Below are 26047 nucleotides of genomic sequence, written 5' to 3' on the forward strand. Positions count from 1 at the left end.
AAATTAATTGTTCTGGTTAATGGCGGGGCTAACGTAATGAGTGGGAAACATGGAGAATTTGTATTGTGTCCCACAGCTCATTTCTTGCGCTGTTATGCCAAAGAATTAAATTTAATAATGCAACAAACATGTTCACAAACTGATCAAGTTACGATAATTTATTGCAAATCTGTGGCATGTGTGGCATATCTCCACTACGTGACTAATTGTGCCAGGTGGAAGAGGTGTAGCACACGGGGTGGGTAGGCCGCACATATGGTCGGAGTACAATTTCAGGTGCACAGTCAACTTCGAGAAGGGGCTATAATTACACGCGTTATCCGATTTAGATGCAATAAACAGCATGCGTTTGCTAAATATACTATTTTTCATGCAGAACTGCCAACCTTTGTAACTGCGGGCCGCTACTGGTGTTCTTATCTAGTTATATTTTATAACATAAACTGTTTAGTGTTTTATATGTATTTGGATGAAATATTTTCTCACTCTTGATATAAAGTTGAAATAAAATTCTAAATAACAATTCGAGAAATAAGGGCTTTATTCTAGACTTCTAGCTTTCTTATGAGAAACGAACTCTGTGAAATGGAACTAAAGTTCGGAAATTATTTAAAAATGACACATGACTGAAAACAGAAGCAGATACTGAAAATCCGTGTGTTCCATATTAATCCTGATACTATTCGTATATACCCCACTTTGTGTATGAAAATATTGCTTTTAGCAAATTGAGTCAACTGTTTTCATACTTAATGAGTTTGTTATTGTTATTTTAAAATCAATTGATAACAATATTACAAATTTCTTAATTTTAATTTTTAATACGGTAGATAAAACTCATAAAAGCAGTAGTTCCTCTAGTCTTCTGTCAATTTTATGATTGTAAAGAGTTTTTCAGACCGACAGTTTGAGAAACGCTATGACTGGGAAGAACAGTTTTATATTTCAGTTCTATCTACATACTTCAACAAACAAAATTTGATAACACAATCTCAAGGGAAAAAATGGAACTCTCTGCATCATAATCCACAGTTGATTCCCGATTTACCACGCAAATCGTCTGTAGCTGCATTTAGATTGGCAACAGGCCATGACTGTTTGGCCTAGCATCTGCATAGAATTGGAATATATCAGTCTCCTAACTGTCCACTGTGCAACTCAAATCAAGAAATGGATTCAGAACATCTCAAAATCTGTGCGTCAGTGGCTAACCATGACAATATCTTTGAAAAATATTGGAGTGCAAGAGGTCAAATGACTTTATTGTCAAATGCCTGGCATTAGAAAAAAACAACATATTTCAGTTCTCTGTCTTCAGGAAGAGGTACTTGTTTAGATTCTGGCAACCTCTACCAATAAAAATAATACTACTCTTAATCTTCAGGAAGTATAGGAAGTAATGACTAAAGCAGATCATGAAAAGGAAAAACACAAGATTCTGACAATAAAGACAGAGTTAAAACAGGAACATGAAATTTCAGAGTCCTCAGATATATAGAATGAGTTAAGAAATAAAAGAATGACGTAACTGCAGTTATGTTGGATCTTATGCTAATACGTCAAAGTGTGATATAGACATTTGAAAGAGATTATGTTATTTTCAAAGGTATCAGAAAAGTAAATGTGTAATTAATATTTGAATGTGTTATTGAAAACAGAAATGAAAATGTAATTTAAATGGCTCATTGGAATAGAAACGACTGCTGCAGTATTAGAAGGAAACTATTAAATGGTATAAGCATCTTCAAATTATGAGAGAACTGATGTGAAATGATAGAGGTGTATCTAGAAAGAATGAATGGAAACAGAGAATAAGCAACCAACTTAGTTTTGAAAACAATGAAGAAAATTAAAGGATACAGAAATGCAAAAAGAATTCGTTGCAATATACTTAAATAATCAATAATTATATAAAAGCTCCTCTGGTAGTTTTACTTCTAGATGTAAAGGGAAAGGAAATGGCAGAACATTGTAGCATAAATTAAAATATATATATATTATATTTTTTGAGACTGAAAAAATTGACGCAGTTTAAATCCATGGAAGATCAATAAAGAACTTTGCTTTCGTTCCATACATAATATATTCCACTAACATTTTGCTAGACTTTTCTAGATTCAAAAGTTGACAATTTTCATTTTAGTGTGGAAAAAACTATTTTCATTGGGATGATATTAAGTCGGATTGATGATTAGCAAATTTAATTCGAATGTTGGAGAAAACAGATAGCAAATTTTACCTTCTTATTCTGAACAGAATTTATGTGCGTGCTTTTTACATGTATAAGAAGGAAGAAGTGAGGGAGGCAACAAAGAAAGAAAGAAAGAAAGAAAGAAAGTAAGTAAGAAAAGTTTCTTGGAATAGCATTATCTCAAACTTTCTAATGTAATAATTTTTTTTTATATTATGGCATTATGTTCATATTGTTTAGTGTCGATTTTGTTATGCTATTATTATTTGTAATCAGCTAGTATCCTGTTCTTTAACTTTTTGTTAAATTTTCACTCCTTGTATACTTTGTCACTTGGTAGAGTATAAGAGAAGGTCTATAACCTTAACTCTGCCAGTATAAATAAGTAAATAAATAAAATTATTATTATTATTATTATTAAGAATGATAAACACTCGACTTTCTGAGGGCGACAGAAATAATAGAACTAACTTGTACAATGATTTTACCGTGTATAAATTACAAAAATAGTCTAATCGATAAGTGAAAAATATCTGTGAAGGCATTATGAAGTGGATCGCTTAGAATCTTACCTTCTTGTCTGGTATGAAATTCTCCTCACATGGCGATTTGCTGTGGTCCAGCACCAAGCCGCGTTTTATCATGTCTACTATCTGCTTCTCGTAGTTAGTCTTCTTTACACTGCAAGGAAAAGCTGTATTAATAGAATGCAAGATTTACGATTTAACAAAGTAATGTATCTATCATATTTTCAAACCACGAAAATACAACTTTGAATGCTGTTCACGTAATCTAAAACAGAGACATAATTAATTGCATACACCATAATTTTGAATTTTTATGTAAGCAATATATTATGTTTCCATAGCACCTCCAACAATTATTCCTGGCCAGATTATTGTTTTATGATATGTATAAAAAGTAACAATTGGCACAATAAAAGAACATTGAATTATGAACAAAATGATAGCAAAATGACCAAACAGGTGCTGAAATTACAGTTTGAACAATATCTGTGGACCAATATGTATCATGGACTTATGTTCTATTGAACAAAGCACTGTAAATAAAATATATATTGGACGAAACGTCTTGGAAGCGAAATTTACGAACTATGTACAGTACAATAGAATATAAAATAACTTCTAAAATAAAAACTTCAATAGAACTAAAGAATATAAAATATAGTACAAAATGCACAAGTAAAATACCGGTAATAGGCAATAAAAAGCTTAAATTAAAAAAGGAATGAAAAGTAAACAAACAAATTTGAAATGATGATTGAATAAGAGAAGACCATATTAGAGTAAGACATTTAAAATAGAAATAAATTTATTTAAACTTAACAGGAATTAAAAACGTAAAATCTAAAATAAAATTTAAAATATTAAATTCAACTCGAAATGCAGAATAAAGAGAGACAATCTCAAAGGACATAGCTGCCCATTCTAGAATTTCTAAGTACCATTCAACAATCAACATATTAAAAAATAATATTCGAGTAAAAATTACAATTATAATTGCAAAGTATTAAATAAACATAATTATGTTGCATCAGTAGGCAGCTATTGTCATGAAATAGCTTTTATTTAAAAAGAACGAAATAGATTAATTTATTATTATTATTATTATATATTATATTATTATTATTATTACTATTATTATATTATTATTGTTATTATTATTCTTATTCAAGATGCTCAAGAAGTCTTTAAAAACTTGTAAGGTCCTCTCCAGTACGTGTTTTAATAAAAGTAGAATTATAATATATTACATGTAATACTACCTCTGATTGAGGTTCTAGCTGATATGTGCATCTACTATTATCAGGCAGTTTTCACTTAACAATATGTCAGAGGAAGAACAATTTTATTATTTTGTTTGTTTTTACTTCCTTTTCATGATAAAAATGGTTCTATGTGGAACATACCATAACGTGTTTTGAGAAAGCAATTGATCTAATTCCCAATCTGCTTAGTCAATTTAAGAGGATAGTGTACGATAATAAATTATTGAAAGAATTTTAATTTTGTCCTTTAAATTTGCAGAAATTTGATCCGAACAAATTTAACTTTTCATTCTGAAAAGTAACTTTAAAATGTTACATTTGTTCAGATCAAATTTCTGCACATTTAAAGGACAAAACTAAAATTCTTTTAACCATTTAATATCATAATACACTGCTCTCTTAAATTGAATGAGCTTATTGGAAAATCAATCAATGGCTTTTCCAAAATACTGTATGAAATGTTTCATATAAAACAATTTTTATCTCGAAAAGAAAGCAAAAACGAGAAAAATTGTATGAAACTTTTTTTGTTTGAAATATCTCAAAGAATAGCTCCCTGAATTATATTATGAAATGAAGTTTAAAATAGAAAAAAATTAAACATCGTAATAATATAACAATTAACATTCAGTGAAGTAAATACCTGTCCACATTCTTGAGTTGCACGTAAGGCAGCGTGTTGAAGGAGTGCTTCTTGAAGTAGACGTCCTGGAAGTAGGAGTTCATGTTGAGGCCTGAGGCCCCGAAGTGGTACGTTCTGGACACATCGGGGATCACACATTCTCTGCCCTTACGAACCTCTGGCAGTCGCATCCACATGTCCCAATCCCACATCTGCAAATTACACACAGCATTAAATCCTTCTAGTAGTAAGTAGTAATAAGTTATTTTACGACGCTTTATCAACATCTTAGGTTATTTAGCGTCTGAATGAGATGAAGGTGATAATGCCGGTGAAATGAGTCCGGGGTCCAACACCGAAAGTTACCCAGCATTTGCTCATTTTTGGGTTGAGGGAAAACTCCGGAAAAAACCTCAACCAGGTAACTTGGCCCGACTGGGAATCGAACCCGGGCCACCTGGTTTCGGGGCTAGACGCGCTAACCGTTACTCCAAAGGTGTGAACTCCTTCTAGTATATCTTCATTCAAAATTGAAATTCAATTTTAAATGCTGTAGGTAGGCCTACTATGAAAGCAATAATAATTTATTGCTTACATGAAAATGTTCTTTATCAGATAAACATTATAAACTGCAACAGTAGTCGACGTAAAATAGGAAGAGAGAAAAATAGATTATGAACTACGAACAATACATACTGTACATCAGCACTAGAAAAAAAATATTTTGTGAATCTTGAATTTGGTATTGCCAGTATAGGGAATTAAAAACAAACACTGAAAATACCTTAGTTTTGTAATGTGGAGTACCTAGTAGAAACTCGATGAGATCACTGGGAGAGCTGTGGTCCCACCCAACCCGCCCTAAATAGGTTCCTTACTTATATAGGAAAATCGTCGTACTTGAATCAAGAAGGCGGCCATATTTCGTCGTTGTGACGTAATTTGAGGTGGAGTGGGAGAATGATTGCAGTGTCGCCAACTGTCGTATCCATTCATATAATCTTACACACCTAACCTAACCTAACCTAACCTACTACACACCTATTGTAAGATTCCTAACGTTTAGCACACCTGTTGTAACATTCCTCACAGTTTCATTTCGTTTCCCGATATTGGCATCCCTGCTACACCAATAGCATATCGTCTGCTGGAAGTCAGAGTCGGTCATCTAGTGGAAGTGAAGTGAAACTGCGACTCTGTTAATTACGTTCCCTAAGTTGGTTCTGTGTTATCTGCAAGAATTATTGTGTCATTGTAGTGATAATTATAAAAATTGAAATATGTCGCGGCTGTGATAAAAGTGTTCAAAATTGATTTACAGTGCCACAATCCCAGTAATAAACGTCTGAATATTCGTTAGGAGTCCGTTGGAAGTAGCAATAGGAAAATTCAGATTGACCAATATTTTAAAAAGGAAATGATTGAGATGAAAATTAAGAGAAATTATGTCACAATAACATGTAGCCTAAACATGATTTCATTAAAAAATCATGAAATCAATAAACTGGAATGAAATGTAATGAAATATTTTAACTGAAAATAAAAGAATTTGCTTACAATCGTCTAGTTAATTTCATGTCGAGTCAATCTTGAGTACCTTGCCGAAGTTTCACAACTTTATTATAGGAAGTTTAGTAAATTAAAATCATCAGTACCAGTTGCAGAAGACACAGCCCTGCAGTATATATTGACTACACCCCACGTCTGGCTACTAGCAACAGGCATCTATAATGAACACCGATCAAAATACCCCTCATTTCTCGTGAAAAACAACTGAATAGACTACAGTGGACTATAGTGGACTTTATGTTGTCAGCAAACAGCTGGACACATTAAGAAGATTGATTATAGGAAGTTTGGCATTTCTATCACTCTGTAAAAGTTTATCTGGCAATCCAGATGAAAAAAAAATCGAAGATATTTCTGGAGAAAAAAGCTACATCTTTCCTATTCTTCAAGTACACCTACGGAGTGGAAGTTCTTTCACAAATGTTTTACAGTTACAGTTACAGTCCTTCCTTTAATGACTTGGCTACTGATACCAAATTTGTAAGATTTATAGTAATGTCATTTTAAGTGTCAGCAATGGTTCGATGTTTATTTTTGAGAGCTCCTCTCATGGGGCTAACAGAAACTTGTAACCGAAAAAATTTCAATACGGAATATGTATGATAAGTACTTTCTTGTGTTAAATATTAACGTACCTTGTTAACATGTTTCGACCTATTTTCGGTCATCTTCGGAACTGGTCGTTGTTGGTCTTGGCGCCTCTTGTTTCTTGCGTGGGTGCGTTCGTAGTATAGAGTCAAAGAGTGTATGTGTTTTGAAATTGAGTTGTGTGTTGAGAATATCGTTGGGTGTGTTTTCATATTGTTCTAGTGTGTTGAGTTTCTGGCTTTTTGGTTGGATGTGCAGTATTTCCATGTCTGTGTTGATGTCTCTGTAGGTGTGGTTGGCATTTGTGATGTGTTTTGCATATGTGGAGGTGTTTTGTAATTTTGTTATGGCTGTGATGTGTTCTTTGTGACGTGTTTGAAATGATCTGCCTGTCTGTCCTATGTAGACCAGTTCGGAAGATGACCGAAAATAGGTCGAAACATGTTAACAAGGTACGTTAATATTTAACACAAGAAAGTACTTATCATACATATTCCGAAGTGATACAGTGTTAAAAGTTGTGTAATAAAGATGTATAATTTTAATAAGTATTAAGTTATACTTGATGACAGCAATCTTTCAAAATATTGCTTTTTCACATTATTGGCACTGTCTCAAGATTTATTATTAGGAAATATTTGCAACTTCTATTGTTACATAAGTTTTAATTCCTCTGATGTCCGAGGATCATTTCTATATAACTTGTACACTGGATTTCGAACATACTTACTAATTGATAGCGACCGATAATTTATTTGAATAATATTACTTCTATGAATACATGGCGAAGATGACATTGAATGTCGCCAATCGTACATAAATATACCTGCATTACAGAGTTCAACATTTTATCCCCTTTGTGCTTATTGCAAAAGAACACTAGGTTTAGCAGGAAAGCGCTGATATTGTTAATTAGGAGAATAACTTATAGTTAACTTAATCTATATCATCCTTTTCCCCAAACATTTCTTACCCGTCCCAATAATAATGTCAATTACTGAGAACTGTCGGAACTATTTTGAAGTTTGTCCATTTCTTATATCTTTGGTTCAGACTTATCCCGTGGTTAGAAAACTCGCTTACACTAGCAGAAATTTCTAGGTCTGATAATTTGAACGCCAGTGGTACTTCAATGCTCGTAATAGATAGGCCTAGGCCGTACATACATCGCAGAGACTGATGTTGGAGGAACTGAGAGACGCTAGTCCGGTGCTAATTTTATTAATCCATCTTCAAATATCTCTTTTTAAATGTTTCCAAAATTTATAATGCTGTGTCAGAATCTTTTCGAGAAATTCAATTAAATTAACATCGGTGATGATATAAAAGTACGAAGAATTAAATATTTGGTAATCATCAGGGAAAGGATTTATATGTAAATACATATTTACTTATAAAGCTAATATAATTTATATTTTGCATTATCTTTATGTTTCACAATGTGTAGGGTTGAAAAATCCTACTTTTATTTTCCATATTTTTCCATATTTTAGAGTTTAGTACATATTTTCGTTAATTTCCATATATTTTCCATATTTCATATAAAACAGTCCATATTATATTAGGTTTAACAATAAAACAAAACAAAATTCCATTAACTTTTAAAAATACATTTCAACAATAGAGATTTAAACACATGTTCAGTAATCCCTGTAACATCAGAGTTATTTGAAAATTAGCAGTCCTATCAACAATGGGAAAGTAAGTTACAAAACTGTATTAATTTAATTTAAAATTTTTAACAGACTTCAGTTGTGCAGCTCAACAGTTAAATGCCAGTCAGAGTACACATAGGTTCAGTTTTGTAAATCATACTATAAAGACGGTAAATATGCCAAAAGTACGTCATTCAGTCAATTTAAAATCAAAACTAACAAGTTACATTTCAGAATTTAAAGAAGATGGTTTATCAACTGACAATAAAATATTATTTTGTAATTTGTGTCAGTGTGCAGTATCATCTACACAAAAGTTCCTGGTGCAACAACACATTACAACTAGTAAACATCAGGCCAACAAACAACTAAATTCCAAGCAGAGACAATTGTTTTTAACACAACCAACAACATCGAATGTAAGATCTGAGTTTAACATCGACCTGTGCCGTTCTCTCATCTCTGCTGATATTCCTCTCTACAAACTAAAGAATAAGGTCTTCAGGGAATTCCTTGAAAAATATACTCAACATACAATCCCGGATGAGTCAACACTTAGGAAGACGTATGCTCCATCCATCTACGATGAGACAATACAGAAGATAAGAGATGAAATTAAAGATAGTTCAATTTGGGTTTCCATTGATGAGACTCCCGACAAAGAAGGTAGACTTGTTGGTAATGTAGTTATCGGTTTGTTAAGTGAACAATATTCTGAACGAATTCTTTTACATTGTGATGTTCTAGAAAAGTGCAATAACAAAAGTATAGTTAAACTGTTCAACGAAGCTATGGGTATCCTGTGGCCAAAGGGTATTATGTACGATAATGTGTTATTCTTTATTAGCGATGCTGCCCCTTATATGGTCAAAGCTGGACAAGCATTATCTGTTGTATATCCTAAATTGACTCATTTTACTTGTGTGGCGCATGCATTTCATCGTGTGGCAGAAGTGGTCAGAGACAATTTCCCTAAAGTAGATTTGTTGATTTCATCAGTGAAAAAAGTATTTCTCAAAGCTCCCAGTAGAGTTAACGTGTTGAAAGAAATGTACCCTGAAATTCCATTGCCACCAAAGCCAATTTTAACTAGATGGGGTACATGGCTAGAAGCAGTTGAATATTATGCCGAACATATAGACTCTATTAACAATGTTCTCCTTGCATTGGACTCTGAAGATGCAGTCTCAATTGATACTGCGAAAACAGTTACCTGTGACATAAGTGTGAAGAATGACTTAGCTCACATTCAGCATACATTTTCATGCATCATAAAAACGCTCAAAAGTCTCCAAAATAGGCACCTTTCACTATCTGAAAGTTTTGAAATTATAAATAGTACTGTGGAACAACTGAATCGTGGTAGAGGTAAAGTTGCAGATGCAGTAAGAGCTAAGGTGGACACTGTACTTTCAAAAAACCCTGGATATGAAGAACTACAAAAGGTTGTTGCTGTGATGAGTGGTGAATCAACAGTGAAGATTAACTTGGACTTATCCCCAGCAGACATTGTGAAATTGAATTATGTACCAGTTACTTCTTGTGACGTCGAACGCTCTTTTAGTCAGTATAAATCTATCCTCAGAGACAATAGAAGAAGATTCACTTTTCAGCACTTGAAAGAAATGTTTGTAACCTATTGTTATGGTAACAGACAATAAAAATTGTGTTTTGTTGAAACTACATTGGAAGATAAGGTACGTCCATTATATTTTTTGTTTAGTTTGATTAAAATGTACCAATATTTAACGTACATAGTCATTTTTTTATAATTTTAAGTCCATATTTAATTCCATATTTTGGTAAAAATCCATATTTAATTCCATATTTTGGTAAAAATAACTACATATATATTTACATATTTCATATATTTTTAGTCCATATAAATCCGTTCCCTGGTAATCATTTATATTGCAAGTCATGGCTTCTGCTTTTCACCGGTATCTGCATTACCGACAGTCCATGCGTCACCGGCCGCATAACTACGGTAGGGCTATTCCATCTCAAATCGACCGAAATATAGAGAAAATTGACCTTGCAATTTTTAAATACAATGAAACTTTTTCTGTCCGTAGACAACTATGATACAATGCTTTGTGCAAAGTTTGAGGCATCAGAACGTCATAGTGTTTAAATTTAAAATATTTTAATTTATCGTATTTTCATAAAATTAGCAACTTTAAACTGTTGTGGTTCCGAAACCCTTTCACCCAATGATCAAAATCATGGTTTATTTTGATGCTGAAAAGTTAAAGTTTATATTGACATGTAAAGAGTTTTTCTTACTTTTTATGGAAATGGAGAAATTTAGATCTTTCTTAATTAAGACACCTTTGTCCACGAAAAAAATATTTTTAAAATATATGGTTAAATTCCGCATTGAAAGTACAAATAAACACATATTTTTTACTGGTGCAACGTTAATATGAAAGTATTGAAAAATCAAATAAAGAAAATAAATAGTACGCGCGTGAGCGAACCAGCTGACTGTGAGGCGGGAGCTAGCCTAGGCAAGCAAGGCCAGGAGACATAAACACGTGATGTTTCGTCTAGTAGCGCATAGCTGGGCTAGCTTTATCACAGGTTTACATAAACACAGGAGTAAAATGACGCCCTATGCTCGATTATCTTCATCTCTCGGCCAGTGTGTGCTGTGTTGCGCCTTTCAAGTCTAGGCGTGTGAAAATAATTTATTTAATACCCCCGAAACTTATTGCCGTGACACTAAGCAAACAATGCCGAATCCCTCTTAATGATGCAAGTTTTTTTCTCAATATTTTTTTACATTTTTACAAATGGGCAAAAATCCTACAAGTAAGTAAAATCAGTTTTTCTGTCTCTCCGTATACAATAAAAACAAGGATTACTTCTTATCATAACCTACCAAATGTCAGCTTCAAAATGAGCTCTCGTTCAATGTTCTGCAGTAAATGGTTCCAGAGTTCTGAGCGCTGAAAGAGGCTTGTTTTTCTAAAATACGCTAAATTTGTCGCTCAACAACACGAAAACCGTTTGACTTTCGTTAGTATATTTTTGCAAATGCACTCTCCTCAGTACCTTGTATAAATAGGGAAAAAATTAGAGTATAAAAAAATGCGAGGTTTTTTACTGATCGATTTCATAATTATGGAATAGCCCGATAAGCACAGTCTATAGTATATACAGTCACGAAGCTTAAGATGTGAGGATGCTAGAAACAATAAACTGTGCCGGTACTATTTCGCATTGTCTGTAATGAAGCGATAGAAGCGATCCTAGTGGTTAGCAACTACCTATGGATGCGTATTGAGCTTTGTGACTGTATATGGCTTATGTACTATTTGCGACACTGACTGTTACTTTCGCCATTTATTCATAGAAGTAATAATTAAAGAAGCGACACTTACACGAATAAGTTATAGAAAACTATCGATTAGTGAGGTCAGATACCTTTGAACGTCAGTGTACAATGGAGCTCCGTGAGTTATATGCCAATAGATAAAGATATGAGTCAATAAAACTGAATGTTAAAGCAACATGACACAAAGCAACTTCTAAAAACAAACTGAAGTGAATGCTGTCCTTTGTCGAAATGAAATACGATCTTAATATATCGAGAGGGAGTCACTAGAAGTAAACTCACTGCATAATGAAAGAGTACATGTTCTTTTTACGACAATTTATTTCTCTGTTACTCACCTTCTCTGGCGTCGGCCACTTCGATTCCAGTTCATCTTTGTAAAGAGATCTCTTGAGAATCCAGCCTAGTCCGGGCATGGTCTCCACTCGGTACAGCAGGCTGGGATCGTTGCTAGTGTGCTCGTAGCCCTGATCATTCCAGGCAGATACGCAGTACAATGTTTCGTCCTCTTCCAGAAGGCGGCGCGTCTGGCTGAAATAACTGCCAAGAAGAGTGCAAATAAGTCAAACTGGTTAAGAATATAGTTGGGAGAAAGTTTTACGTGCTTCAATATGAAGTTTTGACGTATGTTGCGAATAAAGAGCAAATACCGTACTATAATAACACCGGACAGCTATATACTAGCAGCACAGGATCGCCAATATCGCCTCATTACAGGCAATGCAAAATAGTACCGTCACAGTCTATTGTTTCTACCACCCTCAAAACTCAAGCTTCGTGACTATATAGTAGACTGTGCTAGCAGCATTGACGAGAGTGCGAATGTTGCGGAGCTGACATCTAGCGGAGAGATGTGGTATTACGACCACAAATACAAATACTGTATTAACAAAGCGGGAATCGGACTGTTGTTTACAACGTGAAGTAGGTACTAATATGGAATGATATATGACACACTTATGAAATATTGAATAATATTTAATGTAACATTATTTTATATCATAGCTGTATATTATGAGAAATATTGCATACTTCGTATTATTTTCTGTAATTAATTGTTACTGGTACATATTTTTTATTTGCTTTAGCGAGACAAAATTAATTCTGACATTAAGAATGAATTTACAATAACGATTTATATACCCATTGTTGACAACTGCAAAGATAAAATTGGTAGTAATATAATGGTTGTAAATTAGTAAAGGCATGTGGACAACAATAAAACTTAATTTGCTAAAATCTTAAAATTTCCAATACATTTTAACTTCTATTCGTTTATTAGGCCTAAATAAAAAAAGCTAATTTTTATTGTTCTATCAACACAGAGACGAAGGCATTATGCCTAATAAAGACTTTTGTTGTCTCACGTTTTATGATCTCTCGGAAATCGAAAATACGATTTGGAGCAGTTTGTAATGCTGTAATTGTAGCAGTTATAAACAGCACTAGACTCTGACATTTTAACACAGCACTAATTAACAAAAATATTAACTACATTGTAGTTAGATTAAGCTTGCTTCGCGGATTTCAGCACACCCTGCCGTCTAGGTAGCAGCACCTGCGTCGTTCGCACGTAAAATGCTAGCCGTCCAGTATTATTATAGTAAGGTAGGCTATTTATAAAGAGTTTCGTTCAAAAATAATGACTTACTGTAAAACTACTCTATTAATTTAGACAATTTGTAACTTAAAATGTAGAGAAAGGATGAAAGATAATTTGGCTACTAAATTTTTTATTGTGTGTGCGCCACGTTTTTAAATTTTTATTTTTAGAAACTATATTTGAACTTCATCCACGTTAAGTTACTCATTTCTTGTGCTACTGTCCTAATTGCAGAGGTTGCAATTGCTGCAAATATAATTTTTTTCAGCTCATACATGTGCATCCCATATCTCCATGAAAGAATCCGAAGGTTAAGCCAAGTTTTGTGAGAGGTTGAGGAATAACGTCTCTTCGAATCCAACAGTTTGCATACTTATCATTCAATGTACCGTATCTATTAAAAATTCTATGTGCAGAGACCCGAAGTATAGTATAATATACCTGCATTTGTGCCCTAACTGTAACGTGCTGATTTTTTTCAGCATTTTTCCTCATTCAGTGACTTCTTTTTTTTTTTTTTTTTTTTTTTTTTTTGAAGTGTAGATTTATATTGAACTTTAAACATAAAACAACAGATGTGGAGGTTGCGAACAAAACAAGTCATTTCCACCGAAAACAAGAAATGAATTTTTTACGGTTTCGTTATGTTTAGAGAGGCACCTTTCTGAATATGTTACAGTTTTTATTCTAATTCGGTCATTTACATGAGAAAAATAATGGTAAAAATCAGTATTTTCAATTAAAACCGGATAACTCCATGCAATACTAATGCCAATGACACTCAAGGATATGCTATTGGAGATAAATAACAGCTGTGAGCAGTATGGGATGAAGACAAATGCAAATAAGACGAAGACCATGGTCATAGGAAGAAAAATAAAGAAGATGAACTTGCGAATTCTAAATGAGGCAGTAGAGCAAGTGGACAGCTTCAAATACTTGGGATTTACTCTAAGCAGTAACATGAGCTGTAGCCAGGAAGTCAAAAGGAGGATAGCAATGGCAAAGGACGCTTTTAACAGAAAAATGAGCTCTTATGCGGACCTCTGGAAAAAGAACTCAGGAAGAGTCTAGTGAAGTGCTTTGTGTGGAGTGTGGCATTGTATGGGGCAGAAACATGGACATTACGACGAAATGAAGAGAAACGAATAGACGCATTTGAAATGTGGATATGGAGAAGAATGGAGCCTGTGAAGTGGACAGAAAGAATAAGAAATGAAATTGTGTTGGAAAGGATGGGTGAAGAAAGAATGATGATGAAACTGATCAGAAAGGGAAAAAAGGATTGCTTGGGTCACTGGCTGAGAAGAAACTGACTACTGAAGGATGCACTGGAAGGAATGGTGAACGGGAGAAGAGTTCGGGGCAGAAGAAGACATCAGATGATAGACGAAATTAAGATATGTGGATCATATGAGGAGGCAAAGAGGAAGGCAGAAAATAGGAAAGACTGGAGAATGCTGGATTTGTAGTGAAAGACCTGTCCTTGGGCAGAACACTATGAATGAATGTATCTACCTAATCAGGATGCCAGTACAGAAATCTTCTGCAAAGAAAAAGTTGTTGTTTTCTAATGCCAGGCGTTTGACAATAAAGTCATTTGACCTCTTGCACTCCAATATTTTTCAAAGATATTACCATGGTCAGCCACTGAAGCACAGATTTTGAGGTGTTCCGAATCCATTTCTTGGTTTGAGTTGCACAATGGGCAGTTAGGGGACTGTTATATTCCAATTCTACGCAGGTGTTTGGCCAAACAATTATGGCCTGTTGCCAATCTAAATGCAGCTACAGACGATTTTCGTGGTAAATCGGGAATTAATTGTGGATTATGATGCAGAGAGTTCCATTTTTTCCCTTGAGATTGTGTTATGAAATTTTGTTTGTTGAAGTCTAAGTATGTAGACTTAATAAATCTTTTCACAGAGTAATACGTAGATTTAGTAACAGATCTGTAAGTAGCAATGCTGCCCTTCTTTGCTAAAGCATCCGCATTCTCGTTTTCAGAATTCCACAATGGGATGGTGCAAAGAAAAAGTACTTTAACTAAAAAATCGCTAACGAAGCGTAAGTGGAGACATAACGAGAAATACAAAACATGATACGAGTATTACCTCTACTCATAAGTTGCATGTGCTGATAAATCCATATTTAATATTCCGGAAGATCTTGAAAGTTTTATAGTGCAGTTAAGTTTACTTTTAAGTGCAGTTGCAAAATTTACTATTCACTGAGATGTACCATATTAAATCGGACAATAGTATTTGTCTCGCTGGTAAAATATGTCGGATGTAATTTTTTTTTTTTTTTACTTCTAAAAATTAAGTAGAGTCTGATGGGTCTTAACTTAGGTTAAGCACGGTGTATGAAATTTGATTATGTGGATTTTCAATAGCAGCATTTTTTTATTAATACAAGTCAACTGTACATTTGTTTTGACACAGGAAATGGAACTCTGTTCCAGTGATTTCTACCAGATAAAACTGAGACTTGATTCAGCGCCCGTAAATTTGTAATGCATTTTCCATCGTGTCAGAGTTGATGTTCTCTTAGAGGAGCTGGGACACATCTCTTTCTCGACTCTATTTCTTTCTCTCCAAGTCTTCGAAGTAAACAAAGATTCCATCAAGTAAATCTGCTCTCTGAATTGAAACAAGCTGCTTTTCTATGCATGCTCTCTCCCCTTACCTGTCTTCAGCTTACTCTGTACAGTTGTTTTATTAATGAATTGCTCTCTGAATATTTGAAGACCTTGTCAACTTGAGTCTTCTGACAACAAAGCGCTCTTGTTCTAGGAACAGCAGATGTGGTAATTACATCTATTAAATATGAAATAATTCGTGTGCAAGGTGTCATATTCTTTTCAGGATGATTAACTCCATGAGGTCAAAAACCCTGACAGAACTGATATTTAACCCGTGCGATGAATTTCGGTGACGTTCGGAGGGCCTAATCAATCAATCCACTCCCCTCACCTCCATGCTGGGGCCCCTGGGATCTTTTTAAGATGCGAAAGAGAGAGTGGTGTGCGGAAAACAACGGGAAGCTACCTCATTTATCTTTCCCAAGAAAAACTGCAAACATGGCATGACGAAAGGAATGGTGAACGGGAGAAGAGTTCGGGGTAGAAGAAGATATCAGATGATAGACGACATTAAGATTGATCATATGAGAAAACAAAGAGGAAGGCAGCTAGAATGCCTAAATTCAGTAAACCATTGCAAAGTAAACTTCATGCTTACGTTAGTGAATTTGGTGCCCATGTGTTTTCAACCGATGGAATAGTTTTGTTATGTAAGGTTTGTGAAAAGACAGTTAATCACGAAAAAAAGTATTTTATAAGCCAACATGTGTCACCTATGAAGTAAATATGTGAGTTATGTTGATATAATTTAAATTTATTGCTAAAATATATTACGCCTTTTTATACTGCGGAACCCGAATCACGCAAAGTGAAGTGGATAGGCTTTACACACACACACTTATCTCAATTCGGTTCATAGACATTGTGCCATTAAGGAATCTGGATACTTATAAGGCGAGAATATCGAGAATAAAGGTGAGTCTACAATTTTTTAATGTTTTATTTACCGTTTGTGAGTTCCTTGATTTCGTAATATGAAAGTTTCCTAACTTTATATTGGTGAGTTTTTTTTAATCGGTTATTTTACAACGCTTTATCAACTGCTCTGGTTATCTAGCGTCTGAGTCAGATGAAGGTGAAAATGAAAAGCGAAATGTGTACAGGGTCCAGCGCCGAAATTTGCTCTTTGCTCTGAACGAGTGGAGGAAAAACTCCGGAAAAAACCACAACCAGGTAACTTGTCTCAATCAGGATTTGAACCAGGACCCTCTCGTTGCACGGTCAGGCGTGCTATCTGTTACTCCACAGCGATGGACGTAAGTTTTGTTATTTTATAGTTTATGACATTCATGAATTTACAATTTGTGAGTAACACCATGAGTTCACAGCTTATACGTTTTGTAAGCTCACAGTTTACGAGTTTGTCAGCTCGCAGTTTGAGAGTTTCGTGAGTTCACTGTTTGTAAGTTTCGAAAGAATAGAGTTAGTGCATGCGATGAGTTCATTAATTCTTAAATTGTTTCTGTTACAAATTTTTATTTTCGAAAATTTAAAGTTTGAGAGTTAACTGAATATGAATTATTTGAGTTCTGAGTTCAGTGTTTTTGAGTTATGTGAGTTCAGAGTTTGTGTGTTACCGAAGTTCATTGTTCGTGTGAACTGTTCAGTTCACAGTTTGTGTGTTTCGGATCTCTGAAGTTCGTAAATTTGGAGAGTTTACAATTTGTGAATTTTCTTCTAATAGATGATTTCATTATCTTACCTGAAAAAGTCTGGCGACACATCCAAATCTTCTTCCACGATGATGGCGTACTTGGCGTTAGGAAATATGTTGAAGGTGGCAGTGAGGGACGCTTTGTAGTGCTGGGATATTCTGGCGTTCTTCACTCCAATCGGTGTGTGCTGAATTCCTCGCAGACCGAACAATTTCGTTACTTCGAGCGGTTCTTCAAAATATCCGTCTATGAACACTGTAATCATCTCGGGATTGACTCCGTGTGCCGACAGAAGAGACCGCAGCATCCTGAAATAAAACGAGTAGCATTTCGTCGTTGATTTTATGAGACCTCATAAGTGACAATGAGGTATCATTCATAGAGTAACTAAGCCAGTTCTTCCTGAACTTCAAATTCTGTTTCCAAAAATGGGATGGAGTGTATTTTTATACATGTTTATACATCTTATACCGGTACACATTTAAGAATAATATTTCCTGCCAACATCATTTTTCTAATTAACACAATCTGCTCTAAATGTCCAACTGTACCTTTGTGACATTTACCCACCTATACAAATAGTGAGGCCTGTTGCTTGCTATGATGGCTACTGGTACATCGCGTACCTCATTGTTCGGCACCTGAAAAAATATAAACTTTTTATTAGAGCTCAATTTTTAATACGTAGCCAATATGCCCTTATAACAAACTTTATTTAAAATAGGAATTTTGTGCGAGATCGTGCGTATTTGCTTGGTTTCCGCACAAAACCAATCCGCGGTAAGTCTAAAATTCCACATTCAATATTCCCAACCTAACACACATAACAATTTCCCTCTTCTTACCGCTTAAGTGACATATTGATTTTACTGCTTTAGGCTTTTAACATATTATTTTTAGAGACGTTCAATACAGTAATAATTATAAATTGGAAACTTACCACTGCAATTTCACCTAAATTCCAATGTTAATTATTGTTTTTAAATATTTGCAAAAATTAAGTAAACTCTACAACTCCACTAAAGTTACTGCATTCGTGATGCAGGAAGCCGTGAAAAAATCAACAAGATTCCAGATGCCGATGTTATTACTGCAATATGTTATATAAATAATATTGTTAAAATATTAAAATGAAAAATAAATCATTACATAACCTTACCGTTTGCTTTAAGTTCGCATTTATGGACTGGGGGAAAAAAAGACAGACGTATATCACGGCCTGCTGGAGTATAGTAAACACAGAAAACATTTTAAAGCAACAATGTTGAAGATAGATATTTTTGTTTTGCAAATTTGCCGTCATTGAATAGAAACCAAGATGGAGACTTCATTGCAACTAATTAGAAATTCCTCTTTCAGGTATGTAATAAACGATCTTCGCACAAAATAATGTACGATACACGAGCGGTATGTTTTCTTTCAATTCTCGGAAATTAAAAAAGCTCAACTACGTTTCGCTTTTTCAAACTTTTCCTCGAACATGAAAACTTCAACATACCGCTCTTGTAACGCATATTACTATTTTATTATTACGGAAACCTATCGTCGTGGCTGCGAACCAGAGAGACATTATTTTTCCTGATCAATGATCTGTATATTTTTCTTTCATCTAAAATCCCTTCTTGAATTTTGTATGGCAATAATAATAGTAATAATAATAATAATAATAATAATAATAATAATAATAATAATAATAATAATAATAATAAATGGTTTATTTAACGACACTCGCAACTGCAGAAGTTATATCAACGTCGCCGGTGTGCCGGAATTTTGTCCCGCGGGAGTTCTTTTACATGCCAGTAAACCTACTGACATGAGTATGTCGCATTTAAACACACTTAAATGTCATCGACCTGGGCAGGGATCGAACTCGCAACCTAAAGCACAGAAGGCCAGTGCTGTACTGACTATGCTACCTAGACCGACTGTGTATGATGAAATGATTGTGGCGTTGTTACTGCAAAATTCCTTCCCAGTGACATTTTTGGTATGTCGTTAGTTTCAATCCAATTGATTAATATGATCTAAGATCCCTATATAAGCCAAGCATAATCAGTAGGTTCGTAGCGTCTATGTTTGTGTTCGAAGCATTGTTCCCCTATCTTGTCCTTACACAGACTATACAGAGTGTGAGAAGTATACGTGCAAATCTTTTGATATTTGTTTAAGAAAAATGCAAGTGAAAGTGGTAGTACCACAGTCTAGTATATACAGGGTGTTTCAAAAATACGAGGCATAATTTCAGGTATGTATTTCCCACATGTAGACAATCAAAATAGTTCATTACAACATGTGTCCGGAAATGCTTCATTTCCGAGTTATGGCCTTCACAACATTGAAATTCACCGGAACGTTTTTCTTTCCGCAGGTCGTTGTCATTACAGAAGATGTTCAAAATGTCCACCTCCTGCTTGAATACAGACCTCACATCGATGTCTCATTGACCTTCGAACGCGATCCCAAACTCCAGAAGTATTGCGTATGTCCTCAGATCATGCCACAATTCGATTCCGAGGGATTCCAAATCAGGCACCAGAGATGAATAAACCAATGATTTTAAATGGCCCCACAAGTAGAAATCGAGAGGGTTCAGATCAGGTGAGCGTGGAGGCCAAGCAATTGGGCCACCTCTACCTATCCATCGATCAGGAAACTTTCGATCCAAGTACCGGCGAGCCGTAAGACTGAAGTGTGCAGGAGCGCCATCATGCAAGAAGTGAATGTGTTGACGATTGATCAGTGGAGTGTCTTCTAAAACATGAGGAATGGTGTTTTCCAAGAAGTTTGTGTACGCCTGCCACGTAAGTCTGTTTACAAGTACATGGGGTACAACTAATCGATCACCAATGATACCGGCCTACATGTTGAGGGAGAACCGCACCTGGTGATGAGATGGAACAGTTGCACGTGGGTTTTCATACGTCCATACATGCTGATTGTGGAAATTTGTTATGCCATCTCGTGTGAACTGTGCTTCATCTGTAAATAATACTAAGGCATGAAAGTTCGGATTTACACCACACTGCTGCAAGAACCACTGACAGAACCTAACTCGTGCAGGGTAATCTGCTGGTGACAGGGCCTGTACACGTTGCAAATGATAAGGATACAGTACAATTGATACTCTTTCAACAGTCTCCAGACAGTCGTATGAGGAACATTGACTTGCAACGCTACCCTTCGTGTGCTGATAGAAGGAGTCATGTTCACAGCCTCCAGAATCTCCTCCTGTACTTCTGGAGTTGTAGATCTGGGTCGTCCCCTTCCCAAACCAGGAGAGTTAAATTTTCCATACTCGCTCGCACAGACGGTAATGGAGACGTACAAATGTCTTCCGATCTGGACATTGTCGCTGTGGGTACCTCTCCTGGTACAAACGACGAGCCAGCGCAGCATTGCCGTCCGCCTTACCGTACATGAAGTGTATCTCTGCCAGCTCTTGATTTGAATACATGTCGCACAGTCTAACGCCTACACAACACTGAATGTAACCTTCGCCTCGGAATGAACTGTCAGAGTGCCCTCTTAATGTCTCCTTTGACGGCAACGACCTGCGGAAAGAAAAACGTTCTGGTGAATTTCAATGTTGTGAAAGCCATAACTCGGAAATAAAGCATTTCCAGACACATGTTGTAATGAACTATTTTGATTGTCTACATGTGGGAAATACATACCTGAAATTATGCCCCGTATTTTTTAAACACTCTGTATATTCACGAAGCTCAATACGTAGGGAATATGCATCCATAGATAGTTGCTAACCACTAGGATCGCTACTATCGCCTCATAGTACAGACAATGCGAAATAATACCGGCACAGTCTATTGTTCCTAGTACCCTCAACAACTCAAGCTTCGTGACTATATAGTAGACCAGACGTCTCCAAAAGCGTACTCACGAGTAAGCCCCTGAACGGAACCGAAGGCAGTACGTAATGAGCCGCTCCGCCTCACCCATCCCCACCTGTACTGTACTCAGTGTTTATGCGCAAACGAAGAGCAGTGGCGGACTGCCATTATCATTGTGTTGGTCGGAGTGTTCCACCGTTTCACAATGTCTTGTAATCATGGACGTAGTACATTCAAGGATGAATAGGAAGAGACTTTTTTTTGAGTTAGTGGGGAGAATGTGAAATGCTTAATTTGTTCGAAAATTCTTAAGGGTGTGTTAAAATTCAACATGCGACGACAATACTCGACTCTTCACTAAGAATATCATACAATTACAGGTATTTGGGACATGTGAAAAGAATTTATTTTGGGGCTATCTGTATAACTGTTGGTTATACATAATAATCAGTGTATTACAAAACGTTTACACTCAGTTCCGCATGACAAACATATAGTTTTTCGTTTAATTTTAGGTGAAGTGCGTAGGCTTACAAATATTTTGATAAATATAAAACAAGAAAATAAAAACACAAATCACACACGTGTCCTCAGTCTTAAACAATAAAAGCTTCTTGCTAGCTATGTTCTAGCTTGGAATATTGGAAAGTCAATGAAGCCCTTTACAGAAGAATAATTTGTAAAATCATGCATACAGGACGTTACTAAAATACCATGTTCAGAACAAAGTCAAAGTTTGAGAAAACTAAATTGTTTCCAATTACAGTTCAGAGAAGCAATTTCAAGATTGTAAATGTAATTGAATCTGAAGTCGAAACCACAATTAACCAGTTTGTAGCTTACTCACTTGCATTGGACGAAAGCACAGATAGAAATGACGAAGCTCACCTAGCCATTTTCATCCGAGGAGTTAATGAACATTTTACTGTGTCTGAATGTCTTCTAGATGTAATTACAAAATATAACTGGAGAAGATCTTTTCCAGGCACTGAAAGGCACCATAGAACAGAAGAGGTTGAATTTGCAATGGCTTGTGTCAATAGCAACAGACGGGGATCCAGCTTCATAGTATGTCAAAGTAATATACAAACGTATGATATTTCTTATTCTTTTGATGTTATTATTTGTAAACATAAGCACACCGTTGCCGCGATCCCCCACTGATCGCTCCCATCTGTTGAGGTACGAGTCTCTTCCCCTTACAGCGCACTGTGTTCGGCGGGCTGCATCGAGAGCACGAAATACGATACGCTTTTTGGAGACCTCTGTAGTAGACTGTGGTAGTACCATGAACGCCTGTCAATTTGGACTACACGCACATCTTTCAATATCAATATTATACTCTAGCATAAACAGTTAAGGGTGAAACTCGAACGTATTACAGTACAAAATAAATCATGAATGTAATCATATGTGCGAATGTACAAGTAAGAAGGTGATTGTATTTGGATACACGATACATTATTTGATAACCCGTTACACCAAAAAGATCTTCATGGTAAGCCTGGACAATAAAAAACCACCACAAGCTTAAACCTCCGCGTAACTAGTGAGGCGTTCGTAATGAAAACAAATCACCTGGAAGTATTAACTAACCTAAAAACATGGTATTATTTCATGTCTAAAAAATAAATTCGAAGATTGAGAAATATATTACAAATGTGGTTCAGTATACTATCCTTGACTACCTCCAAAAATATTTGCACGTATACCCCTTTCACCTTAGTATTTAGTATTTATTTATTTAACCGGGTAGGGATAAGGCCGTCAGGCCTTCTCTGCCCCTCTACCAGGGGATTACAACTATAATATGAACAATAAAATTACAATTAACATTAAATTTACAATTACAATACAAATTAAAGTACGACAAGATTACCTGATTAATGAACGCTAGACATTTTACCATAGAAGTTAAGAACAAAGAATATTTTTGTATTTACTGAATTACAAATTAAACCTACAATAACAAAAATCTATAGTAATGAAATTACCGGATATTGAAATATTTTGTGATAGATTAAGAGAACTATTTACAAGAAACCATGTCTGAACGAGTCTCAATTACTGGCCAAGTGCCTAGTAAGTTTGCGTTTGAATTCAATTTTATTTCGACAGTCCCTGATGCTAGCAGGTAACGAATTCCAGAGTCTTGGCAGGGCTATTGTGAAAGAGGATGAGTATGAGGAGGTGCGATGGGATGGTATTGTTAGTATTGTTTCATGGCGAGAGCGTGTGTTCAGATTATGGTGGGAAGAAAGGTAAGTGAAGGGAGACGACAGGTACGAAGGAATAGAAGAGTTCAAGATTTCGAAGAGAAGGAGAAGTGAATGTAAATTTCTTTTCTTATCTAGTTTAAGCCAACCTTGTGTAACATTATTCTTTTTAATTACGAAAACTCATAGGATTATGCCAATATTACGTTACATGTATTGAAAGCCTAAATAATACAGGAAACCCTCATCACCTCACTCATCTATTCACCGTGGGCCGAACTCTGAAAGACTACGTTTCATACCTCTTGATGTTTGTTTTTTTAGTGGTTTATTTTACGACTCTTTATCAACTGCTGTGATTATCTATAGTCCGAATGATATGAAGGTCATAATTCCGGCATAATGAGTTCAGGATCCAAACGCCAAAACTCACCCAGCATTTGTTTTTAATGGGTTAAGAGAAAACCTCAACCAGGTAACATGTCCCAATTAGGATTCGAACCCAGTTCCGCTCCTTCCACGGTCAGGCATGCTAACCGTTACCACAGCGGTCGACTTGACGCTTGTTACTTTAGAATGTGCCCCAAGAAAATGATTCCAGAATCGCCTTTCCTCTCAAGTTGTTTTAAGTTGTTGAGTAGAAAATAATTGCACATAAAGTCACTGCTTAAAATTAATAAGGTTTCTCACTTTGGTATTTTAGAGAAGTTAACAGATAAATTAATATTGTTCTCGTCTAGCATGGTATTCAGATCTTATAATTATGTTGACAGTTACAAATTCTAGTACTAAATTATAAAGAAATGACATCTTGTGCAGAGGCGTATATTGCGGGTGTTCATAGTGTGCGCTGGACACCCTGTAAATTCGGTAATCTCATTTTTTATTTTAAGTTGTTTTATATAATGCAACAATAATTTTAATTTATCACAATTTAAATGCGTGGTAATCTCATTGGCAGTTGACGTATTAGTTCAAGACTAATTTTAATTTATTACCATTTAAATATTTTAAATGCCTGCTGGTTAAATGTGCACACCATCCCCAGATCGGCTTTCGTTTTATAACGTACGCTCTGCCTCACGAAGTGGGATGAGGTCTCGTCTGGTTGTCCTGTCCGTACAAAAGAACATCCCCTGCTGAGAGTTACTGCTATAATTCTCTGTGCGCGCAAGGTGGCATGGTGGGGATACCCGCTTCTCTCAAGCTCGCAGGTCGTCCTGTATACAGGCAGCTCAACTTGTCAATAGCGTTACAAAATATTGTGTTTGACGTGTGTGTGTTTACGTGAATTTACTGTGTTTAGGTTTTACTAGGGTTCATAGTTGTGTGCCAGCGCAGGTGAACAATTTAAATTACTTATTTAATGATAATAGCACTTGCAAATGTACACTGTAAAATATCTTTTGCAAAAGCCATTCTCTTCTCGCCCACTAGGAGAGAAATTACATATAGTGAATAAGGGTAGACCTACCCCGCCACTTCCGAATTTAGTGCAACAATATAAAACAAAAAGCGAACAATACACTAGACATTTTTCTATTTCACAATATGACATTTTAGAATAGTTAGCGAGTTGTGGAACTTCAAACAGGTTATTTTGCTGGCCTTGGTTATTGTTTGATCATAAATAATGCAATTTTGAATAACGTTATTTGTAGTTGCCTCCTTTCTCCGGCATTTGCAGGGCAGTCATTGAAACAAGGTGATTAATTTTTAAGAAGTTGTGGTGCGAGTACTGAATAATGTTTAAATGTCATTTTCTTTTAATTTTATGTCATTTTTCCATTAGTTTAAGGGCATTTTAATGATCATTTTAAGTAGATTTTTAGGTCATCAACATCCGCCCCATAGTTATTATTTATAAATAATACTAAATTATATATTAAAATGGCAGTTAATGTTGACCCGATATTTCACTTAGGTCTATAATAATTGTGCGAGATAGACCAACTATATATTTTTAACAGAACACCCAAACTCCAGGTTCAGCATACGCCACTGATCTTGTGGGAAAATATGTTACTATCCCGCTCAACTTCAGAAACGCAGCTTCCTCTTAATACTCTTCTCTCAAAATAAAATTAATATTACATTGAGAACGCATAATTTAATTTTGTGCTGAAATATGTTACACTGTAATATCATTTTTTTCTTACCGGTTCAGGGTTGAAGAGAAGGGGTGCTGGATCTGAACAACTGCACACACTTCCGTAGCCTTCGATGTGATTGCAGAATTCTCTTCGTCTTCTGTTTTCTTCCGTGTCCGCCCAATCGCACTCACTGTCTGAAATAAATAAAATTAAGTTTTAATAAATTTGTAT

General features: G+C 35.4%; 1 protein-coding gene across 3 annotated transcripts in view; it reads right to left on the minus strand.

Moving 5' to 3' along the window:
- Positions 1-26047, minus strand: part of LOC138708970 (protein O-linked-mannose beta-1,2-N-acetylglucosaminyltransferase 1-like) — a 232838-nt gene that overhangs the window by 38922 nt on the left and 167869 nt on the right. For all 3 annotated transcript variants that reach the window (XR_011334801.1, XM_069839378.1, XM_069839379.1), the window contains 6 exons: positions 25883-26010; positions 18227-18297; positions 17704-17964; positions 12093-12294; positions 4624-4814; positions 2764-2872 (listed from right to left, as the gene is read on the minus strand). Coding sequence is in view for 2 of the 3 variants with exons in the window: in XM_069839378.1 (XP_069695479.1) it covers positions 2764-2872; positions 4624-4814; positions 12093-12294; positions 17704-17964; positions 18227-18297; positions 25883-26010 (962 nt within the window). In the remaining variant the exon portion in view is untranslated. The remainder of the gene's footprint in view (positions 1-2763; positions 2873-4623; positions 4815-12092; positions 12295-17703; positions 17965-18226; positions 18298-25882; positions 26011-26047) is intronic.

Source organism: Periplaneta americana, chromosome 11, assembly GCF_040183065.1.
Source record: "Periplaneta americana isolate PAMFEO1 chromosome 11, P.americana_PAMFEO1_priV1, whole genome shotgun sequence".
Taxonomy (NCBI): domain Eukaryota; kingdom Metazoa; phylum Arthropoda; class Insecta; order Blattodea; family Blattidae; genus Periplaneta; species Periplaneta americana.